This window comes from Populus trichocarpa, chromosome 2 (genome assembly GCF_000002775.5).
Source record: "Populus trichocarpa isolate Nisqually-1 chromosome 2, P.trichocarpa_v4.1, whole genome shotgun sequence".
In the NCBI taxonomy this organism is placed as follows: Eukaryota; Viridiplantae; Streptophyta; class Magnoliopsida; order Malpighiales; family Salicaceae; genus Populus; species Populus trichocarpa.
Window position 1 is genome coordinate 3,646,492 of NC_037286.2, and position 20,586 is coordinate 3,667,077.

General features: G+C 36.9%; 3 protein-coding genes across 4 annotated transcripts; 1 reads left to right on the plus strand and 2 right to left on the minus strand.

Annotated features, from left to right (window-relative positions):
• Positions 1-317: 317 nt before the first annotated feature.
• On the minus strand, positions 318-6,384 carry LOC7480700 (preprotein translocase subunit SCY2, chloroplastic). Its single transcript, XM_024595722.2, has 14 exons — positions 6,206-6,384; positions 5,037-5,546; positions 4,839-4,924; positions 4,002-4,081; positions 3,776-3,865; positions 3,451-3,542; positions 3,281-3,364; positions 2,705-2,846; positions 2,294-2,410; positions 1,917-2,046; positions 1,480-1,603; positions 1,249-1,355; positions 915-1,032; positions 318-824 (listed from the first exon to the last, which is right to left on the minus strand). Exons 1-13 carry the CDS (start codon positions 6,264-6,266, stop codon positions 943-945), a joined length of 1,713 nt encoding a protein of 570 aa, XP_024451490.1. The 5' UTR covers positions 6,267-6,384; the 3' UTR covers positions 318-824; positions 915-942.
• Positions 6,385-7,305: 921 nt separating this feature from the next.
• LOC7480701 (general transcription and DNA repair factor IIH helicase subunit XPD) lies at positions 7,306-12,732 on the plus strand. 2 transcript variants are annotated; one of them, XM_002300816.4, is made up of 12 exons: positions 7,307-7,983; positions 8,141-8,421; positions 8,839-8,921; positions 9,021-9,424; positions 9,863-10,056; positions 10,161-10,341; positions 10,506-10,630; positions 10,811-10,900; positions 11,267-11,345; positions 11,466-11,542; positions 11,754-11,862; positions 12,363-12,732. In XM_002300816.4, exons 1-12 carry the CDS (start codon positions 7,450-7,452, stop codon positions 12,480-12,482), a joined length of 2,277 nt encoding a protein of 758 aa, XP_002300852.1. In that variant the 5' UTR covers positions 7,307-7,449; the 3' UTR covers positions 12,483-12,732. The 2 variants fall into 2 exon arrangements, with proteins under 2 accessions (XP_052306780.1, XP_002300852.1); XM_052450820.1 differs by lacking the exon at positions 11,754-11,862 and having other exon boundaries at positions 7,306-7,983.
• A 1,472-nt stretch (positions 12,733-14,204) lies between these two features.
• LOC7468710 (transcription factor BHLH42) lies at positions 14,205-20,125 on the minus strand. Its single transcript, XM_024596108.2, has 8 exons — positions 19,528-20,125; positions 19,106-19,360; positions 17,540-17,636; positions 17,182-17,196; positions 16,991-17,047; positions 16,317-16,884; positions 14,498-15,420; positions 14,205-14,371 (listed from the first exon to the last, which is right to left on the minus strand). The coding sequence occupies exons 1-8, from the start codon at positions 19,629-19,631 to the stop codon at positions 14,291-14,293; spliced, it is 2,100 nt and encodes a 699-aa protein (XP_024451876.1). The 5' UTR covers positions 19,632-20,125; the 3' UTR covers positions 14,205-14,290.
• Positions 20,126-20,586: the final 461 nt, after the last annotated feature.

Below are 20,586 nucleotides of genomic sequence, written 5' to 3' on the forward strand. Positions count from 1 at the left end.
AGATGTCTCGGGCTTTTTTGAATAGATATATGGGCGGGACGGGTGCGACTGCGAGTAATGGGCTTTTATTATTGGGCTTGGACCAAGTCGCAGAGAAATCCAGTTGCTGAGGTTTACTTTCCAAATCCATGGTTTGGTAAATTAAATTTCTCTAGAAAAGTGATGAAAAAGTGTATTGATAAAATCTCGAAAAATATTTTGATTTTATTTTTAAAAGGAAAACTTAAAAATCAAACCTTGAGAATTTTTTAGGAAAAGATTTTAATAACGTAAATTACCAAAGATTTTATATTTTAGACAACAATAGTCACAGCTGCTTCCATAAGCATAAGTTTTGAATTGACGTTAAATCCCACTCATGTCTAAGACATCTTTGTTCTAGAAAATCCAAGAAAATGAAACGTAGTTGAATTTGAATTCACTATGTGCAAGCTACATGGCTTCAGGTTTGGGATTTTAAGGAAAAAATCAATAATAGCACGACATTTTTCAAGGTTGTCAGAGGTTTCATTCAATCCAGCCATCGACTAAGCATCAGCCTCAAGCAGCAACATGAACCAGGCCCTCCCCTTCCATGGCCAGGTAGAATTATGTTTTGTGTCCACCCGTCCATCAAATACCCTAAACACACGCTATACTCATCCAAGGGGATAGAAGACATCACCAAAACTGAGGCTCAGAATCCACTCTTGCATCATTTAATCTGTATAATAAAAAGACATCTATCTTTTTACTTGCACAACTGAAGTTGGCAGTTCCTGGTGCTTATCCTCCGAGGTGTTGCAAGAACGAATACCAATCAACAGTTGCCATTTGAAGAGTCTCTGCACCATAGGAAAAATAAATTTATTCATCATGAACCAGCAATTTTTACATGAGGCGGGATTTCCTTTTCTGGGCAAATTTATTATCACCTGAAAAGGTGATTGCGGCATCATCATGTTACACACCATACCGCCTTAGAGCTTTGCTCAAACTTGGCATAACATTATATGCTTGATAAGATCTCCTTAGTTCAATAATAGAACCCACCTGGACCACCAATAAATGCGAAAACGTTAGGAGAAGTGCAGAATATGACAGTTGTGCAAACCACCATAATTGATAAATTATTTACACAATGACAGCATCCTTTAGGAGTTTTTGTTTCTCTGTCATGCCTCCATGGTGCAATTCCATCATCAAACAGTCTAAAATAACAAAGCCAAGTGAATAATACATAATCATAAGGTGTCAGTTGGCACTCACGATAATTAGAACCGATGTAAACCCAATTGCAAATCCCTCATTGATCCGACGCAAGTAATGATCAAGAATGGTTGATGTAGTTGCCAATACACTCAACAATAGACCTCCTGCAGGATCCACCCATTCCAAAAAAAAATGGCAATTTTTTTTAAAAAAAAAAGAAAAGGAAAAGGTATAGCTCGAGATTGTAGTTATTCATTAAATAAATAACTTGCAGAGGCAAATGTGTACCCCAGAAACGTGTTGATGCCTGGATCTTTGTGAGGTACTCAATGGTCGCCTTCCCAGGTTTCACATTTGGGATCCTAGCTCCCATTTTGTTCAAGTAATCTGCAATCTCCTTTGGCAAGTTGGCCTGTATAGGATCTCCAATTCAGAAACATGCACAAATAGGAAACAACAAATCATAGCAAGTGCTATGTAAAGAACACACTTAAATAGGAACTTTTGCATTTAGAGTCAAAATGGTCCATCTAGCTTGACATGTTTTCTTGAATAAATTAATTTCACATTTTCTGCAGATATGATATTGACAAGAAGTGGCTAGAAGGAAATCTTGACGCATAAAATGAGAGGATCACAAGACAACAAACACATATACTAGCAAAAGTTTCCATCACATAGCATGTATGATATAATAATTCAATCAAGGATGAGTAGAAACTTACAATGTCAAATATATTGAATAAAAAGACAAACAAAGCATATATTGAATAGTAAACCCAGGGCTCTGCACCAATAGAAGTTTCGGGGTTCAATATCTCCTTAATACGCTCCCAGAAAGGTGAACCAAGGATACTGCCACAAATGCTGTGTTAGAATCCTTACAAACACAAGATTTGATGAGAAGAGACAAATATATTCATGCTGTTGTCAGCACAAAGGCACTACGCAAACTTGAAAATCTTATAATTCCATGACAAAAGCATATCTGATAAAAAGATACGCAGCAAGTTTAAGAGAATAGATATGAATTTTTTTCCTTAATATTCGAAATGAACAGGTCAATAGGAAACTATATCTAAATCAGTGTAGATGAGGTTACCCAGCAAGAATACTGGGAACAGCCAAGAGATAAGTCGTGGTGAGAAGAGGCTGCATTCCAGATGGATTAATGTTGAAAGGGATATAAGGCTCCACTTCAGTAATTGGGGAATCATCTCTGTCCAATACACAAGAGAATAATGTCATATAAGCATTACCAACATATTTAAATTGAGTTAATTCATGAGCAAAGGGACATATTCTTCATAATTGCTTAAACTGTAGTGTTTGTGAAAACAATAGGTCGTGTATTTAACCATCCTTTAGATCCACTCAAGAATATCCATCTCCAGAATCAAGCACTTCAAATAACATGGGGAAAAAGATAAAAGATCATAAAAGTGAATTTATGTAATCTGCATTTTGTTCCACCAAAAAGGAGGCTAAAAGTTCTGGAGAACTACAGTATTACCTTGCAGCAGATGCAAGTTTAAAGCCATAGTATTGCAGCTTTATTTTCCTGCAACCCTCGGTCACCACAACTGCCCACATGGTGACAATGGTAAAAACACCCAATACTGCGAACATATAAGGCCACCAACTAGCAGCACTCCCTACAGCATGCAGAAAAAGCTCATCATAAATACTCTGAGCTAGTATGTGGACAAAATAAGCCAAAACACTCAAGAAAGCTTCATGTTGATAAAAGCCCACGCTCCCACTTCATATTTTTAATTAAATACAACAGTTTGGGTTTTGCACCAGGCACACTCATCATGTGATTTTGCAAAGGCTGGTTCAAAGATACAATAATGCAGTATCCTACTCTCTACTTTGCATGTATAAAATTTCAATCCAGTGATCATCAGGGTTTTGGAAGTATAATGTTTGGCTTGAAGTTCAAAATGTTTTACTTACACTCCGCATCAATTTTTACATTTTACCATTTACATACAATTAGATGTTGCTTTTCATTGTCACATGCTCATCAAAGTACAAAAAAAGAAAAGGATTTTGGGCATCAGTTGCATGATCTCCTGTCATGTACCTGAGAGCTGAGACAGCATCTTGTATAATGTTTCAGTGTAACCCGTCAGGATTCCCACACAAATAATTAGAGATGAACCTTGACCTGAAATATGCCGAAGAGTTTAAAGCAAGCTAGACAAAAGAGGAAAACAATGAACAAAAATAAGAACAAAATCACAAGGATAGTACCGAATCCAGATTCTGATATCGTGTCACAGATCCATGTCATAGTCATTGCACCGCAGACCAACAAAAGAGCTGTCACCATCACATGCTTGACCCTACAAAACCATGAAGATTTTATAAAACAAGCTACCTCCGGGCATTTATTGGACAGCTATTCTCAAACTTATAAACATCAGAAATGAGGATCACATGCATTAAGAATAAAATATGAGGCAGAAAAGTTTTACCCCAACTGTTGATAGAAACTTGTTCTTTCCAATTTTTGTGGGACAAATTAGAGTCTAAAGTCAAAAGGAATATAGTGGAAACAGCATTATCACTAAATTACCTTTGACTGGCTGCATAAACTGAATAAGGAAGTGAATAGCAAGCAACTATGATTGCCTCAAATATTGCAAAGCCAAGTGATATCCACCATCTGAAATAGATGAAGGAAAAAAAAAAAATACTTGATTTGTAACCTCCAACATAATTGACTGATTCAATATAATATGCAATTTAAGATCCACTAGCAAGGACTCGTCTCACTGCTTGAGAAGAATAACTAGACACACATATAACTCTTAATCTTCTCATGGCCATCCAAGCCTTCTTTCCGCAGCTTTACCAGGGATGGAACAACATGGCAGAGTACCTGAGAGTCCAGTTCATGAGAATTATAATGATTTTAGTTGTTCAGCCAAGTATATAAATGTACCAGTCTATAAAATGTTTAATGCATGAACTCAAATACTATTAAAATTAGTTAGCATATATATTTTATTATGCTATCACATATCTGAAGTGCCAATACTAAAAGAGCAAAATAGAATTTGTGAGATTTTATTTAGGTAGATAAACATGGGGAGAAAAGAGCATCTGATTTGTTGATTTTATCCTCTTGAAGAAAGGCAGGGGTTTTAACTGTTGGATACCATAGAACTAAAGCAACAAAGATATTTTTAAATAATCTAGCTAGCAGCATCACATTCCATCAAACTTAATTATGGAACAGCGATTTTTAAGCTGGAAGGCCAAATATCTCGGAAACAAAAATTTCCATGAATATCCATCAACTTTCAATAGCCCTCACAATCCCACAAACTTTATGAAGAATCAGCAATCACAAACACCAGAAGCACTTCTTAATCTAATTATGCACCAACAGACAGTGATGATTCATTTACAGAAACTGCTGCATGTAATCTGCTAAAAAAAGAGGATAAGAGAGGATTTCAACAGTCCAATATCTTGGTAAAGAGAGAAGCATTCTTCAGCCTCTGAATACTGCTTCGTATGTGAAAATCCACAAATTGCTTTGAGAAAAAGAGAAGGCAAGGACCATATAGAGTGGTGATGCAGAACAGTCTAATTAAGAAATGTGTTATCTGGCCAAAGAAAAAGCTCAAAACCTGCATGAGTATTGATGCTAATATCTGAGGACTGATTCCAAGCTGAAAGAACGACAGTTTCAGTTCCGTTGAGAAATCCAATTCATCTGCCAAACAGCATAACGAGTAACTCAATCAAACAAAATTAAAAACACTAGCTTTGAAATCCCAGCAGATTTGATCTAAAATGATAGACATGGTTATTTAAGTTTAACTTACCAACAGATCCAGTGACAAAGCTTAGATAATCTCGAGGTATCAACCTTCTATCAAATCCAGGCAAAGGAATATAATATCCAACACGACCAATTACAATTAGGACAGCTGTCACAAATAACCTCCTTCTTATCTCACTCTTGAAAAATGATTCAGCAGCACTATTGATAACAGAATTCATCCGACCAAAATTGAGGAACCTGTTTCGAAACATTTTAGGTGGGGATTGCAAACTATTCAAGTTATTGACATCAAGCAGATTGAGAAGGGCAGCCCCATCATCAGATCTAGGTGGTATGGCTTCATGTAAAGGCGATACATCAGCATTTGCATAACCAGGTCGATGCTGATCTGAAGAATTGATAGAGATTTTTTTGTTTGCTCTAAAAATAATAGGTCTGTTACGTAACAAGAAACGCCTTCGGCCAGATTCTGCTAGATTCATCTTATGAGAAAACTTGTTTTTTGCACATAGGGGATAGCATTCTTCAAGTTTACTTCCAGTCCGTTGGTCTGCATCGGTCACATAATGGGTATTCAACCATCAGAAAGGGAAAAAAATAAAAATAAACAAAGAATGCCATTCATATTGATCAAGTAGCTTAAATTGGAACATTACAACCTATCACAACCTTAACAAGACAAAGGATAGATCACTCAACAATACATTTTAGCTGGAGTACATTTCGATTATTCTTTAATAGGGTGGTAATCAATCAATGGCTGGATTCGTATATCACCCAAATAAACGAGGTCATCGACGTTAACAAAACCAAATGCTACGTGTTTTCACCGAGAAATCCCTCATGTCACATTAAATTTAAGACTGGACACGAAAGGATACTGCTTTCAGAGTACGTAATGATAGCCATCATTTTCCACAGGCTAATTATTGCCACTGTTCGCTCGGCCATGTTGGTCATCAAGCTATTGCAAGCAATTAATTTCATAATTCGAAATACAAAATATGCTAAAACTCAATACCAAGCTGGTATTCAAAACTGAAAACTGAGGCACACCAAAGCTGAGGTTTGGATTCAAAATATGCTAAAACAGGTATCGTAACCCTAGAATTTATGCACAGCAAAAATTAAAAAAAAATGAAAAAAGAGGAAGAAACAACAGATAATCCCTGACTTAGCTTCACTTTACATTTTCAATCTCTTCGTTACCTCGAAAACTGAGTGGTTTGAATCCAAACACACGAGGCGTGAAGCCAAGAGTTGCTTCCATGAGCCGCGATGCCTGAGTCCCTCTAGTCCCTCGACTTTACTTCACTTCAAGTGTCTCTCCCTAAAACGCGCTCGCTCATTCTCTCTGATAACTCTACTTCAGGAAAAAAAAACACTTCTTTTTGGCTCCAGGCGGTGCTCTAAATAAATATCAAGATGACTGACGTGTCAGATGTATTGTTTGGATAAAGTACATTTTGGCTCCTTTGAGTTTCGCTTCTTTCATTTAGTCCCTGCCTTGCCTTAAAAGTGAAACATTTCACCCTATAAAGCAAAATGAAAAATCTATTTGCTATTTTTATTTTGGATCTCCTGGGAAAAAAATAACTTGTTCTTTCTTTGGATTTTTTTTGTTTGAAAAAGAATAAATTTGATGAATATTATATTTAAAAAAAACAATGGCTATTGTGAATGGTTTGCTATTATTAAATATGTTAAAATTTAAATATTTTTTTTGTTACACTGCAATATTAAACATAGTTTAAATCTTGAATTATTAAAAATATTAAATAATAGAATTCAAAATAAAATATTTTGAAAATGAAGGAAATTAAACCATATCTCCATCCTTATTTCAAAAATCCACCACAAATGCTCCATCTTCACCCACCAATACCCCCCTCCCTCTCCTCGTGCACGTTGTGATTAATTATGGCGTGTTTAGTTGGGTGGTTTAATTTATTTATTTTTGTTAAAATTTAAATTTTTTTTTTAAAAAATTTTTAAATTATTTTGATGTATTGATATAAAAATAAATTTTTAAAATTAAAAAATATTATTTTAATATATTTTTAAATAAAAAACACTTAAAAACACAACTTACTACATTTCTAAATACTCTTATAATGGTTTGATGGAAACTTTAATTGCTTTAATTATATATTTTACCTCGTGCACGTTGTAAGTAAACCCATGATTGACAGTGAAATATAAAAATAAACAATAGGGTCCTAACTGAAACGTTTTAATAACTATGGTGACCAAGACGCACTTTAGCCTATTAGAGGATACGATATGTTTTCTTTAAAGCCCTAAACAACACCCTCTGTGAATTCACTGTCCGACCACGCCTTGAACCACCACCACACTGCCGCCTCGAACCACCACATCCCGCTTTCTCTCTTCACTTGTATATTTATAAGCAAAAATATAGTGTATGCTGATCCGTGTATAAAAACCAAACCATGAAGTTTCAAATCGAGGACGTGACCGTATACTTCCCGTACGATCACATATACCCGGAGCAATACTCCTACATGGTGGAGCTAAAGCGTGCACTAGACGCTAAAGGTCACTGCCTGCTTGAAATGCCTACAGGAACGGGAAAGACAATAGCTTTACTATCATTAATCACAAGCTACACTATCTCTAAACCTCAAGGCGCAATCAAGCTAATTTACTGCACTCGCACAGTTCACGAGATGGAGAAAACCCTAGCCGAATTGAAGTTATTGCATAATTATCAAGTCAAGCACCTCGGCCCTGCTGCCAAGATTTTGGCGATTGGATTGTCTTCGAGGAAGAATTTGTGTGTAAATCCTAATGTTTTGGAAGCGAATAATAGGGATTCGGTTGATGCTGCGTGTCGGAAAAGGACTGCGAGTTGGGTTAGGGCTTTGGCCGCGGAGAATCCGAATGTCGAGACTTGTGAGTTTTTTGAAAATTACGAGAGGGCTGCTTCTGGTGCTGTTTTGCCTCCTGGGGTTTATACTCTTCAGGTAATTTAATTATTTATTTATTTATCTATTTATTTTGGATGGTTTTTGTAAAGTTGATTAATTGTGTTTTCTAATTGATTTGTTAAAACAAGATTACTGAGATGTGAAGGGATGTTTTTGATTCGGCATTGTTTTGTTTGGTTTCCGTGGTTTGCAGGATCTAAGGGCATATGGGAAAGAGAAAGGGTGGTGTCCATATTTTTTGGCAAGGCATATGGTGCAGCTTGCGAATGTAGTGGTTTATAGTTACCAATACTTGCTTGATCCGAAGGTGGCTGGGATTATATCCAAGGAAATGCAGAAGGAATCTGTTGTTGTGTTTGACGAGGCGCATAATATCGATAATGTATGTATTGAAGCACTTAGTGTTAGTGTGAGGAGGCAAACACTTGATGGAGCATCAAGAAATATCTCAAGGATTGAACAAGAGATTAACAGGTATGGCTATTTTTCTGTTTCCTTCTTTTTCACTGGAAGTGTTGATGGATAGCCTGCATTTGAATGTTTCACATTCAACATCATTTGTCACAGATTCACAGTATGGCATTTGGGGCTGTAGCGTTCACTATTAGTTTGATATTACCTTAAGCATATATTACATTTCTAAATGTTTTGAGACATTTATTTTCTAGTGCGAGTGCTATTTGATATTTGTTTTAATGTGCCTTGAATATGGATCTAGATGCTTGTACTCTTGTTCAAATCTGAGAAAAGGAGCCTTACTCAATTATCTGCGGTCTTACTCAATTATCTGCGGTCAGATATACGCCCTGATGAAATGGCAAATGGTTTTAAAACTATTTCCTAGACTAAAGATTATCTATGTTTTATTTAATCTGTTGACATGTTAGGAAGGTTCAAGGCCACTGATGCTAATAGACTGCGTGATGAGTACAAGCGGCTTGTTAATGGTTTGGCATTAAGTGGAAACTTACCTGGTATGTCAAATGCTAAAGCATAACTGCTTGCACTACTTTCTATTATAACTTAAGTTCTGACATGTTGTGCTCTTTCTTTCTCTCTATCTCTTTCTTCAGGCTCAGATTCCTGGCTTTCAAATCCTGCCTTGCCTGATGATATTCTGAGGGAAGCAGTTCCTGGAAATATTCGCCGGGCAGAACATTTTTTGCATGTTTTACGAAGATTGCTCCAGTATCTAACAGTGCGGTTGGATACTGAGAATGTTGAGAAGGAAAGCCCTATTAGCTTTGTTGCCTCCATAAACAACCAAGCTGGAATCGACCAGAAAACACTAAAGTTTTGTTATGATCGCCTACATTCACTTATGTTGACGTTGGAAATAACTGATACAGATGAGTTCTTGCATGTCCAAACAATATGTGACTTTGCAACACTAGTGGGGACATATTCTCGTGGATTTTCCATCATAATTGAACCTTTTGATGAGAGAATGCCACATATTCCTGACCCTGTATTACAGGTTCCTCCTAACTTTTCTACCTCTACATCATCTTCATTTTAACTTATTGTATAATATTTTTTTATCATTATATATTTTCATTGTAGGGAATAGTTATATGCTGGCAAACCTTGCATTATTCTATGAATGCTTTACAATTATGACCTTCATGTACCATACTAGACAACCTTGCAGAATCTACATATGTGATTTTGACCTGTCTGTTAAGGGAACTTTTTTACTATCTGGTGTGACTCATTTCAGTAGTTGCTGTTTTACCTCCTATGTGCCTGCATGTGCTCAATATGTTTAATTGTGCTCCTCTTGGTCTAATTTATATGAGTTTTGCAAGCATGCTACGATTGCTTATTTTGTCATGTCCTCTGTTTTATTTAGAATATCCTTTCTCTAGCATCTTTTTTTCTCACACCTAGTCTTTATTCACCTTGTTTGTTCCAGCTCAGTTGCCATGATGCTTCTCTTGCCATAAAGCCCGTGTTTGACCGGTTTCAGTCAGTCGTAATTACATCTGGAACTCTAAGCCCAATTGATCTCTATCCTCGACTTCTTAATTTCCACCCTGTTGTCAGTCGAAGCTTTAAGATGTCCTTGACAAGAGATTGCATATGTCCAATGGTTCTCACTCGTGGAAGGTACATGGTTGGAGATAAATATTTTATTTGTATAAAGAATCCACCATTGTTTTATGATCAAACTGGTCTGTTGTATTATGTGAAATTTTTGTTTCTGATTGCAGTGATCAACTTCCAGTGAGTACCAAATTTGATATGAGAAGTGATCCTGGTGTTGTAAGGAATTATGGGAAGCTATTGGTGGAGATGGTTTCTATTGTTCCAGATGGAATTGTGTGCTTTTTTGTGAGTTATTCGTACATGGATGGGATTATCAACACCTGGAATGAAAGTGGACTTCTAAAGGTGAAATGCATTCTTTCCCTTTACTTGGTTGCTAAAACGCTATCCTTAACTATTCAAACATCTCCTTGTCTTTTCTTTCTTTTTCCCCAAAAGGTGAAAATGTTCTATTGGTAGGATATGTGGCTTCATTTCCTTTAGAGTACCTGATGATCTTGTTATTTCAGGAAATAATGCAACATAAGCTTGTCTTTATTGAGACCCAAGATGTGGTAGAAACTACTTTGGCTCTTGACAACTATCGTAGGGCTTGTGATTGTGGGAGAGGTGCTGTTTTTTTCTCTGTTGCCAGGTATCAGAATGCCATTGTTAAATCATAATGTCTTTGGGCATTTATATGGAAGCAATTATGTGAAGGGGGTGTTGAAAATAATCTGATAATGATTGGGTGTCATGTCCAAAGAGTTGGGATGTAGCTGACCCAATCATATTCTTTGTACTGTGATTACTTTTTTTAATCTGTGAATTGCAGGGGAAAAGTAGCTGAAGGAATAGATTTTGATCGGCATTATGGCAGACTAGTGATCATGTTTGGTGTTCCTTTCCAGTACACCTTAAGCAAGTGAGCTTCGTTGTATTCCTTCCCATCCTGGTTTTTTAAGCACATTATTTCTTTTAGGGTGCCCTGATTTTAGACTAGGAAAAGTAGCCAAAGGAATAGAGTTTCCCTTGGTTCAATCAATTACACTAGCACTGTTTTAAAGTAGGAAGTTTTTCCTTTGGAAATATATTCGCTTAGAGGTCAGGTTAACAAAATGGGTGGATCAGCTGGGGATATAATGTCATGTTTCCATTGGCATAAATAGATGTTCTATTGGGGTAATGTTCTAGATTTGTGCAGTTCTTATGTAAAGGCTAGATTAAACTATCATAATCAATTTTGCTTGAGTTGCCATTATGAGAATGTATTGAGACAAGAATCTTGCAGGATACTACTTGCACGGTTGGAGTATCTAAGGGACACATTTCAGATTAAGGAAGGGGATTTCCTAACATTTGATGCCCTGGTATGATTCTATCCCCATAATTATAAACCGAGGGCAAATTGAAATGGTTTGACCTTAAGGCTTGAAAGTTTATTTCTGCCTTTGAATTGTAAATCTAATTAAAGGGATTCTGTCAATCAGAGACAAGCTGCTCAATGTGTGGGCCGAGTGATCCGGTCAAAGGCTGATTACGGAATGATGATATTTGCTGACAAAAGGTATGGAGTTTAAACTGTATAAATCCATTAATATTCTCTACTGGTAACCATTTATTGCTCAACTTTCCACAAACACACTGACAGAGAGTGGTATCCACATGTGAGCGTGGAGAGAAAAGCATCACTTGGATATTTTAGACCTGATCTTATTACTTGAGAGTTTTATGTGCAAAAACGTGTTTGTCTCTCATAATGATGCAATTTTGTGCAGGTATAGCCGTCATGACAAGCGCTCTAAATTGCCTGGTTGGATTTTGTCTCATTTACGTGATGCACACCTGAATTTGAGCACTGACATGGCACTGCATATAGCACGCGAGGTGTGTCAACCACATTTGTTTTTTCTACTTTTGCTTTTGGGAAAAAAACAATTACCTGCTTAGACTTTTAACAATGAACTACCAAAAAAAACAGGAGGCCAAATTTCTGGTCTGCATTTCAACATAGCATGACTTTTTCCCATGTGAAGGGATTAACCTCTTTAACACATTCTCTTGTGAAACCATCTTAGTTCAGTTTTTTCTTCCCCGTCTAATTTACCTTTCAAACCCACACACTTTGCACATGCACCCACAATAATGAGTTTCAAGTAGGTATCTGCCCTCGATCTCCTGGGTTAAATTTGAATTAACTTGAAATAATATTGTAAAGTTATTTGAATGAATTTTATATAGGAAGAATGAAATGCTGCAAGTGACGGGGGCCTTGCTCTGGTTTGTTTAAAAAAACTCTCTTTCAGGCTTGGGCATTCTATCACGCAAATAAAATTACTGTAATGCTAATGCAATCCTTTATATAAAATTATTTCCCTTGAGTGCAGTTTCTTCGGAAGATGGCTCAACCATATGACAAGACTGGTTCTAGCGGTAAGAAAACCCTGTTATCACAAGAAGATTTGGAAAAGATGGATGACAGCGGTAAGCAGGCGATGCTGTATTAAGGATCTGAGAATGGGCACACCTTTCATGTTGGGTTTGAAAACATCTTTCCAATTTAACTTCTAAAATTTTGCCAGGGAACGTTTTCCAAATTTCCCTTGGGTAGTCCCTCTTATTTTGACTAATGTTTTTCGGTCATTGCGGACATTTGTCCCTTTTTTTTTTTTTCTTTATTTGTAGATTTACCGGTAGCTTTTGTTGGGCTTTGTAATATATGATGCATTAATGGATAAAATTGAATTGTTTGCCAAAGATACATGATACAATTATGTCAGAGAACCTTGAATGAATTCCTGAGTTTCTGCTTGAGGCAGCCTCCAAAAGCCAGAAAAAAATCCGGTTACTTTTGATGAGCTAGACTTAGCCCGTTTATTTCATGGAAATTGATTTTAAGTGATTTTAATTTTCTTGTATTTGTTTGTTATAAAAAAAGTTAATTAGCTAGAAATACTTTCCAGTCAAAAGAAAATTTAACTTGGATTTTAGAGAAGTGTTTTTTATTTTATTTTAGATAGAAAATACTTTTTAGAAGTTGTAAATTTTTTTGAAATGTTATTATTTGTTGATTATATCAAATTTGGTTCTCAAACTTTTGATTATTATATATTTTGTTTTGAATTTTTTTTTTTTCAATTTCATCCTTTAGAATTTGATTTTTATATCAACTTTGATCTTTATTTTTATGATTGTTAGTTATTTATTTTCTTAACATTTTTTTAATTGAAATTTTTTATCTATCAGATTTGGTCCTTATTCTTTTCATTGTTATTTATTTTATTTGAAATAACTTATGAAATTGTAATTATTTTTTTTAATTTCATCATCTTTGAACTTTTTTATCTATTAAATTTGATCTCTATTATTTTAATGTTATTTATTTTATTTGAGATAATTTATGAAATTAGATTATTTTTTTTAATTTTATTCTCATTTAATTTTTTTAATTTGTAAGATTTGTTCCATATTATTTTAATAAATTTTTTAAAAATATATTAACAAGTTATTTTCTAACTTATTTTTCATGACATAGTCAAACAATAAAAAATATTTTTCAGTTTAATTTTCATAATATTACCAAGTATCAGAATTTCAAACGGGTTTAGTGTATTGTTCAATGAATTCCGGATCTTCATGGAAAGATTAGCTGCTCGGCTTTTCTCGGTTCTACTTTTATAACTGCTGAGTATCATACAAGCTTTGTTTATTGTTAGATTACATTTCAGGGATAGCCACTTGATCTTAACGAGGATCCGAACCAGTGGTGGAGGGAGGGGGGGCTAGCAGGGGCCCCGGCCCCTGCAAGGAAATGCCCCTCCCTTGTAGTTGAGTGTGATTATAGAGAGTATCGTTGAGAAAAACATGCTCCAGATGAGTCAAATGACTTAACTTTGTAGAGAGAAACCATATATATATCGTTATTATTTTTAAGGTCTGATTGCTGCTTCTAAAGCTTGCGATTATAATCATCTCAACATTAAATTTTAGAATTTTATATGATTTTTATCCATTGAAAGGGTTTTGACTTTACTTGAGATTCTATGTGGTATTTTGAGATTAATGGCGAAGTTCAAGATTCACACGTGGTTTGAGATATTGTAACTCTTAATTTAACATTAGAAAATTTGTGTTGTTTGCACTACTTTAAAGATTAACATTCAATTTTTATGCTATGCCTCCCTAATTTGTTTTTCTTGCTCCGCCCCTGATCCGAACAATATGCTAAGTTATACACAAGTAAGCATAATTTATCAGAATGAAAAATGTCAGTTCGTTCGTCGGGTTTCCCTAAATATACAGCGAACGTCTCTACTCAATCATGGGGTATTATTTGACGTATTGCCCTCTTCACCTCCACAATGCTCAACTTCTTTCCACTAACATTCTCCTTCACCTGCCAACATAAACTTGGGAGTTAGTCAAGGCATATAATTTTTATATTTCTGTTTACAAATTAACAAAACAAAAGCACAGAAGATGATGATGGGGTGTTTTTGCATGGTAGAAAGTAAAGGCATACCTTGGCCCTCAATTCCCCTACAAAGATCCCATTGTTCGAAGAAGACTGGACTGCAATAGTTTCTATCCTGAGCTCCCTCAGCATTTGCATTATGTCAAGTAAAAGCCCCTCTCTGTAGCCACATTTCAACTCTATTAATGCGTCACTCTCTATTATCGACACCTCTACGCTGATCTCCGGTTCTACATCGACCATCGGCTCTGGCGATGGCAATGAATCCACCGATTTGGGCTGGGCACGGCCAGTAGTATAATCCTCCACAATCCTCATCTTCCTCTTATCTGATCCTGGGCCAACACTCCTAGCCCGGTCCACCACTGTGATCCCATTATTTTGCTCTTTCAAACTAGTGGAAGTAGTTATCGTCTGTGGTGGGTCCACCGATCTTGAACGTTGCTCACTCTCCATCTGTTTATTACATGCCTCCAAATCCTGAATTTTCTTAAGTAATTGCTTCACGTATTCAATCGTGTCCCCTAATATTGATGCTTTATCCATTTTGGTCACGAATGGCACTAGCGACCTTAATATTATGAACCTCTCGTTTAACTTCTCTCTACGGCGTCGTTCGGCCAGCACGTGATTGGCACTGAGCTCATCTTGTGGGGTCCCCTTGCGGAACTTATTGGTTGCGTCACCGTCACGTGACTTTGGGGAATTTTCTTCCCGGTATTTGCTGTGAAGGTATGGTACGGTAAATAGAATGTACTTTAGTAGCCATTGGGAGGTGGTCTCGACTGGTACGTTGAGGCAGTGATCCGTGAGGTTCATCCACTTGGCAAAAGCTGATTGGTTGGAGTATGCCTCGTATGCATTTAGCGATGGCTCTGCTGCAAGCTCAATTGTCTGGTTTTGGAGGATGGTGGAGACCGTTTGGGAGTAGTGCGTGTCCTCTTGCGCCAAGTCTTCTAGCGTAGGCGATCCTGCAAATATAATATAATATATATATATAAAAAAAAAAAAGTTAAGCCTTTTTTGGCAGATAAAACCACTTAAAATAAGGAGAACTGGAATTTTGTGGGATTAGGTTAATGATGTGCGTGATTATGGATCAAGGGGTGCTGTGAAGGTGGAAGCTAACAGGACTTTTGAAGGGTCAGTGCCTGGTCAAGATTGTTTTGCATTGGTTAGTTGAAACTTGAATGTTCGCTGGCAGGCAGTACCACCCAACCAAACCCTAGAACATTTGCCTTAAATCTAGCACGTGTTTAAGGAAAAGGAACAGGCTGAACCAGTATACTACAAAGTGCACAGTGCGGTGTTTGTTTGTCCTGTTCACCTGAGACCCCATGAAGCAGGACTTTCAAGGATTGGCAAATGGAACAATTGAAGCAGGACTTTCAAGGATTGGCAAATGGAACAATTGAAGCAGGACTTTCAAGGATTGGCAAATGGAACAATCTGCTTTCTTCTGTGAGCCATAGACAAGCCTAGGGGTCTAAACTACAAACCGGCTATGTGGATTCAGGACTGAAAAGGATTACTGTAATATAATTGTTCAAAACAGTGATCGATCTGTTGATATATATGATCAAGGAAAGGATGATCATAAACTAAATTTCTTAGATTATTAATTAATTTTATTCTTTGTGAAAGATGAAAATTTGATGCCAGTTGTTTGTACTCGAAACCGTAACTTTAAAAAAAGCAACACCATCAAAGGAGGGTAAAATTTAAAACCGTAGGGTCATCGTGGATGAGTGATTGCCTCATGTCATCACTGTCCACAACCCTAACAGCCAAATTTCTGGAACCCGATTTGTTGTGTTCGCTTCTCCTAAGAATCAACATAACACACACACTCTATTAATTTATTTACCTGAAGCTGATGGTTGAAGGCTACCACTGAAAGGGTTGTCTTGCAACATTGGCGCCCACCTCCGGGCAGACTCCGTTCTAAACGAGTCAGCTCGGCTCTGGTGATCCATCAGGCTCTCTGGGTTAATCAAAGGAAAATCCACGTCCAAATTATTAGATCCATCATCAGGAGAACCAAGCCTGATACCCTCAGACATCTCAAGTTGCATCAACTCGCTCGGCTCAACTACTGCCACTTGAAGAGGGTTTTGAGCCTGACACGGTTCTAAGAGAGCTTCGCGACTGGTTTCAGCTTCCGAGTCTGACTCCTGGTCCTCTTCGTCATCCTCGTCATCTTCTTCATCTTCTTCTTCTTCTTCATCATCCTCATTCATTTGGCCCGCATTGGCTGGTGGGTCTGCAGCCACATAGAAGGGAGGAATGGGTGGAGAATATAAGTAAGGATGGTCTGATGAGGTGGCAGGGTTGGAAGTGGAGTGCTCGGATAAAGCTGGTTTTGGCGGAGGAAGGTGGTGGTGGTCACTAAAAAAGGATTTTACGTGTTGGATAAACCCAAGATCCTCTTTCACCTACAAAATGTCAATGCCCCGAATTGTTATACAATTTGAAGCACTGGTATGGATGGCTATAAAAAGAAACATTCAAAAAAATACAGCACAGGTGTAATTCTTTCACCTTGTCGGTTGTTCCAAATTCAACCACGCCATCAAGGAGAGGGATGCATACCACAGTCTGCATGAACACACACACACACGTTAACATGTAAAAATCGTGTGAGAAAGTTGTAGCTTGGATCTAGAAGAAAGAAAAACAAAAGACAAGTACATGGTAAATGATGTAATGACATGGGTGATCAGTAAATTTACCTGAACTCCAGCACTCTAGTACAACATTATGATGGATCAGGAGGTTCATGAACAGAAAATGAGAGAGAAGACAGTTAGTTTTTTTTTCTAGTAAGAAAAATAGTTGGTAAATTGAAATTAAGAATTAATGGAATGATGAAAAGAAAAACATGTAATAAACAATAATTTTCTTGTTTTTTTATTATTTTTTTAGGTACACATGTTACAATGATCATGTTTCGTACACATCATGATCAAAACTTTGCCTACCTTCCTGGCTAGCTAATTCATTCAAGGACCATTTAATTATAGAACCATTTAATAAAGCCATTAATGAACGCATATCATCAAAATGAAGGCAGATCGAAGCAAATAATACCTTGGCAAGGATAGCTCTAGAGAAAGTTTTGCTATCAATATCGTTTGCACCTGTCAGCCACACATGTTGTTTCCTATCGTAGGCCTTTCCTGGTAACCTGCAAGTAAAATCCAAATATAATGATTTTCCATTAACTCTTTATTACACATATGCATGAACTAATATATTTGGCAAGAAACGGTTTTGTTAGAGACAAAAAATAGAAATTGCATCAGTAAATGATTAATATATAAAGTCGCTTCCAACGTTGGATCGATACATATTACATAATTATATCTGAAACAAGAGTGACATGCTTCATTGCCGCACTTCATTAATTCCATACTATATATTACTAAGAACAGAACTTTGTGGGCAGCAATTAATCAGTTATTTGAATGCCTAGGCCGTAAAAGCTGCAGCATTAATGGAGTTCATGAACAAGAACCAAGAGGAGACATGAGAGTTTGGAGTGAAATAGTGCGTGGAGCTAGAGAAGAAGAGCTGCCAAAGATTCCCATTTGATAAGGGTTCTAGCTAGCTCCGTGTCTTGTCAAAATAAATGGCATCTATGGCCAGTACTAGTGAAGTTGGTCAGTGGCCCAGTTTTGAAAGTACCCCTCAAATTATCGCAAAATTCACCAGTTCTCCTTTTTACAGTCTCTAGAATAGTTTCCCCATCAATCTCTATCGTAGTTTTCAATCTAAACTCCAAACCATAGTTACGTACCGAGTTGCACTTTCATGAACATTTTTAACCAGAATCCCAGTATGCTCTACGTAGGAAAGAAGGTGGACATTAAAGCTCACTCACCCAATCAACATGCGCCTGTTGCAACCAGCTAAAGTAACACCTTTCCCAGCATAGACGTACATATAAACGATCAATCAATCATCCGTCAGCTTCTTCTCAAGAGCAATTAAATCAAAAGCAGGCCCTTTCATTTTTATTATCTGTCCTGCAGTCTACCACGAAGTATCCTGCTTGCTGTCCTCTATAATGTTTCTACCAATACTATCCAGCCTTTTCGGCATTTAAAACAATTTTGGCAGCGTGGCTGCCGCTGTATTTTTGTTAAAAATTTGAATTGTTTTTCTGTTTAAAATTAATATTTTTATATATTTTTTAATCTAATATTATTTGATTTGAAAAGCAAATTAAAAAACAAATATTATCACGATACCACACCTTTCTCTTACAAGGGGGGGGGGGGGTGCATTGCTGTGGTCTGGCGGTTGTTTATCTCTTCAAATAGTCAATAATTGAATTAGATCCAACTATAATAAATATCTAACATTCCTGGATTGGAAATATTTGAATTCTATCATACCAAAAGTTTTCAGAGAAGTAAAGAGAGTAGGTTTCACAGGTATAACCAAGCCTAAGATCATGACAACTAGCATAAAACAACAAAAGAAGTCAATCGCCCACATACACATTATATATATTTCTACTTTTAGTTGCAGACTGATTTACTGGGTTTCACTTCAATTGTAAATTTGCATTCATGTATATCAAACAACTGGAAATTCTGGGGAAAAATTAAAGCATGAAAAGGAAACGGAAACGCATGCATACAAACTTACCCAGCACCAGGAGAGAAAGAGAAGGACACACACATCAGATAAAACCATTCAGTCTCCGTTAAGTCTTCCGGTGACAAGGCAGCGCAAGGCCTCCGTTCTGGCTGGTTGGTCTCTCCTATAGACAATGAATCGTAGAGCTCTCTAAGCTGCTGGCTCCTTTGCAAGGAGGCTTCTTCAGTACTAACCTCCATTGGCTGCACTGTTTTTCTAGTCTTGATTGGTCCATTGTAATACCCATCTCCCCACACTAAGATCCTGAACCACAGAGTAGTAATTAATGCTAACTAAATTCATTGATATTGACATTAACTTCTCCAAGAGATATGAAGATGAAGTGTTTTGAAGCTCTACGTACTATCAGTCTATGACAAATAAAATATGTAGGGGATGCGTTAATTTAATAATTTCTGGAAGAAACTTACCCTTGTTGTGGACACATTTGCCAAAACAGACTGTAAGTCCATTGTACAGATTGCACCGCAGCCTGCAGCATAGTCTGCAAGCGACTACTAAGCGGGGCAGCCATTCTTGCAACTGTATATTGATCACCACCAGATCAGAGCCTATTCTCTTTCTAATACTCCAGGTATCTCTCTTTGCTAACAAAATAAGTCAGATAAAAGAAGATGCCAAAATTGAAAAAAAAATTAGTCACTTCTGTCCTTTATCTTATACAAGTTTTAAGGAGAGGAAGGGAAGGGACTCGGTCATATGATCTGAACCGAAAATCAAACTCTTGAGTACCAACTAATTAATAGAGAAAAGAAGATGGAAAGTAGTTTTGAATGAGAGAACAGAAGGGGAAGGAGAAGAAGAAGAAGAAGAGAAGGTACAATTGCAGAGCGCAGACTTGCAGGTAAGACAAGAGTGAAGAAGGAGAGAAACAAACAAAAGAAAGAAAGGTAGCTGTGTGCATGACTTTGAAGAGATTCTTCTACGTCTACTGCCACTGCTACTACTTTAGCTAGCTTGCTATATATGTTTATTTTGGTGAAATCTTATGGGAGAGATTAAGGGAAGTAGTTAGGGTTCTCAAATATATACAGATCAAGACATGTCACTGTAAAGGAGAATGAGACTGCGGGAGAAGAAAGAAAGAAATTAAAACATGTCACTATTTGATTTGTTAATTACAAGGCAAAGAAAATTAGACAAGGCTTTGGGGTTTTGACTGGTGGTTCTACCAGACAGTTTCGCGGTACTCTCTTTTCCTCTAATTAATACCTCTTATGAGGTGGTCTGTATACTGGTAATGTTAGTTGGTGTGATCGCGAGCGCGTGCGCGCGCGCGTTTGGTGAGGGATCGGGTCTCTTGGGAGGCCGAAGACTGGGCGTTGGGATTAGTGGAATGGGAATTAGGATCGAAGCTGCCACCACAAACACTTGTCAACTAACTATTTACTAATTATTAAAACGATATGATTTCTTGGAAAAGTACCTCTGTCTCTGTCTTTATATTGGCTTTCGTGAGTGTCATAAAC